This window comes from Gavialis gangeticus, unplaced genomic scaffold (genome assembly GCF_001723915.1).
Source record: "Gavialis gangeticus isolate Ggan-Ray unplaced genomic scaffold, GavGan_comp1, whole genome shotgun sequence".
Classification (NCBI taxonomy): domain Eukaryota; kingdom Metazoa; phylum Chordata; order Crocodylia; family Gavialidae; genus Gavialis; species Gavialis gangeticus.
In genome coordinates this window covers 15,149,805-15,152,569 of record NW_017729018.1, presented here as the reverse complement: position 1 = coordinate 15,152,569, position 2,765 = coordinate 15,149,805, and the positions used below count along the sequence as shown (strand labels likewise).

The 2,765-nt window shown below is 37.7% G+C and overlaps 1 protein-coding gene across 4 annotated transcripts in view; it reads right to left on the bottom strand.

The window, feature by feature from the left end:
- Window positions 1-3: 3 nt before the first annotated feature.
- Window positions 4-2,765, bottom strand: part of EPS15L1 (epidermal growth factor receptor pathway substrate 15 like 1) — a 62,210-nt gene continuing 59,448 nt past the window's right edge. For 3 of the 4 annotated variants that reach the window (XM_019513669.1, XM_019513670.1, XM_019513671.1), the window contains one exon: window positions 4-254. In XM_019513669.1, coding sequence (XP_019369214.1) covers window positions 108-254 — 147 coding nt within the window. In that variant the 3' untranslated portion in view covers window positions 4-107. The remainder of the gene's footprint in view (window positions 255-2,765) is intronic. The other variant, XM_019513672.1, reaches the window with a different exon arrangement.

Here is a 2,765-nt window from a genome sequence, read left to right as displayed (position 1 = left end):
TAAAAAAAAAAAATCCCCCCCCCCCAAAAAAAAAAAACAAAAAAACAAAAAAAACCTGAAACTTTTAAAGGATTTCACTTGGTCTAGATGAAACCAGAGACCTGCATTTAAGAGTTTGGCATATCCGCCTTACTGAGTGCAATAGCCAATTCAAGATCTTCCTGTTCTTGTCTTCGTAATCGAGCTAGCCTCTCCTGCTCCGCTTTCTCACTCTCTCGCTTTGCCCATGCCAGCTGTTGCTCCTCATTTCCAAACTAAAAAAAAATTTAAAAAAATGGAAACATGGTTAATATATACAAGACATTCGCCCATGGCCAGCAGAAGTTATATGCAACATGCTGTAAATTTAATTAATTTAAAATAACCACCACCAAACAAGACAAAATAGGTTACAACTTCTGGATTGGGAAACATACGCCCACATACAGTCAAACACCCACTAGTTTCCCCACTCCATTCTGTGATTCGTTTACTGAGTTCAGCACCCTCACCTATCAGAAATATAAACCTTCCAGTTGATGATGATCTGCCTGCATCCAGATCTCAATTATACACAAGACAGAGGCCAAAAGATTGTGTGGATGGAGAGCTCCATGGACATGAAAAAGTATACTTGGAAGTTGACGGCCTACAGCCATGTGAACAATGATTCTGTTAGCTTTTAGCTGGTAAAAAAATGGAAGCAGTTTACTGATGTGCCACTACACTGCAAAGTGTCTGCTGCAACAGTTCCTCTAAATGGTGACACATGCTAACAATGAACCCGGAGACTGAAGATTTGCGGACAGTTACACCATCACATTGAAAGTAAAATGCCGATTTTGCAATTGTCTCAAAAATAAGTGAAGATTTTTTTTTTCAGGCAGCAGAATAGCAAAAACCTATTCAGATCACTTTTGCAACAAATACTAAAGAAATAAATTCATTTTGGTATCCTACTCAAACTTCTTCACGCTTATCAGAGAATTAATTTAAGTTAATGGAAACAAAGTTCAGAGTTATGCCATAATAATCAGCCTCTGTAGTTCACTTTAAAATGGGCAAAATCTGGTTGCTTTATTTTTTGCACAAAAAGTTAGAGATATTACTGGCAATTAAAATAGCATTTAATTTTAACTTCTGATAAAATAAATGATTTGTGTTGCTATTTAATCTTGAAGGTCCCCTGTTCAGCTAACAAACAAAGTTGCAGAATTATATGTAAGCATTTGCAAGATTTATCCCTAATGGCTTTATTTCCACTCTTTAAACATCAATTTGACAGTTTATGGAATCTTTAGAAAATGTATTATTTGGGCTTTTAGAATGGAAGACTATATACAAAATTACAAATTCTATTTTTGGTGGAATAAAATCTGTATAAAACTATGAATATCACCTCTCCAGTTCATGACAGAAAATAAGGCATAATATATTGCTGAACTGATTTATTTCTTTGAACCATCCCTTACAAACTTTGTCTCTCTTGTCTAAATAGACTGCTTCAGAAAAGAAATGTATTAAATTTTAAGTAATATTGCAGCTATATAGTTTACTATCACATTCTAGATTCCCCAGAATTCATATCTCTATATTTTAAATAAATGTTGTCAACTTGCATTTTTGGCTAATTAGTTTTGATAAATATGCCAAATTCTCTATTATTCCTAACTGCATTTTAGAGTGGGCTCTTTCCTTCTTTTATATACTGCATACTGTCATGGCTAAAAAGCTATTACTGCAACTGTTTCTTTCATGACAGTGTACTGCATCCTAGTAACTTTTTAAACCAAGAAATTCTGCTGCCATTCCTACTGCAAATTATTTAAATTAATACTTGATATATATCATGCGAGTTTCCCTGGGGACAAGTAGCAGCAGCACATAGTTGTGCCATTGCTACTTGTCCCCACAGAAGACCCTTGCACATGCACTCTGGCACGCAAGTTGCCCCACGTGGGGTAGAGGAGGCTAGGGCCAGCACCTGGGCTGGCCCCAGCAGACTTACCCAGGGTCCTGCGACCTCCCGGGGCTCAAGCAGCAGTTACCTGGGTGCGCAGAGCCTGGTCGGCAGCTGGAGTGTGGCTCTGGCCGGCCAGGCTTCAGTTTTGGGCAGCACGTGCTGCCACCATGCGCGCTGTGCCACATTTTTTGATACCAGGATATCCCAGTATCAAAAAACCTGCCATACTGCTAATTAGCAGTGCGGCGATTGCTTGCATGTGCAGTGCACACGGTTTGCGGCACCACAGACGGGTCTGAAGCACTGCAAGCCGCATATATGCACTTGTCTGGACACACCCAGTGGAGACAGGGTTTCAGTCTCTAAACATTCAAAATAAAGCCTGGTGCTGGGATGTAGAGTGCAATTTTAGAGATGTAACAAATTTCAACTCATTACTTCTAATGTCTTATACTTTTTAAACTGTTGAGAAAATAGGTTTTTTAATATTTTCTTTAGTTTGTAAAAGATGCACATTTTAAAAAACTTGCTTCAAGAAGCTTATTTATTCCTTATGTATCTGAAAGTATATTGTGCAGTTAGAAAAGCCAACTGAGAGTATATGAAGGCAGTTCACAGCAAAGTTTTCTATCAGAGAACCCCTCTTTTGGTGTTTGATCAATATTATCTTACAGTACAAGCAGGAATATATGACTCCAGAAGCATGATTCTTGACGTATGTACCGGGTGAATATATAATTTACCAATTATATCTTGTCATCAGTCCTTGTGCAAATTGTCTAGAAAAGAACATTTTACTGAGCTACAGAAGAGAAAAAAAAAA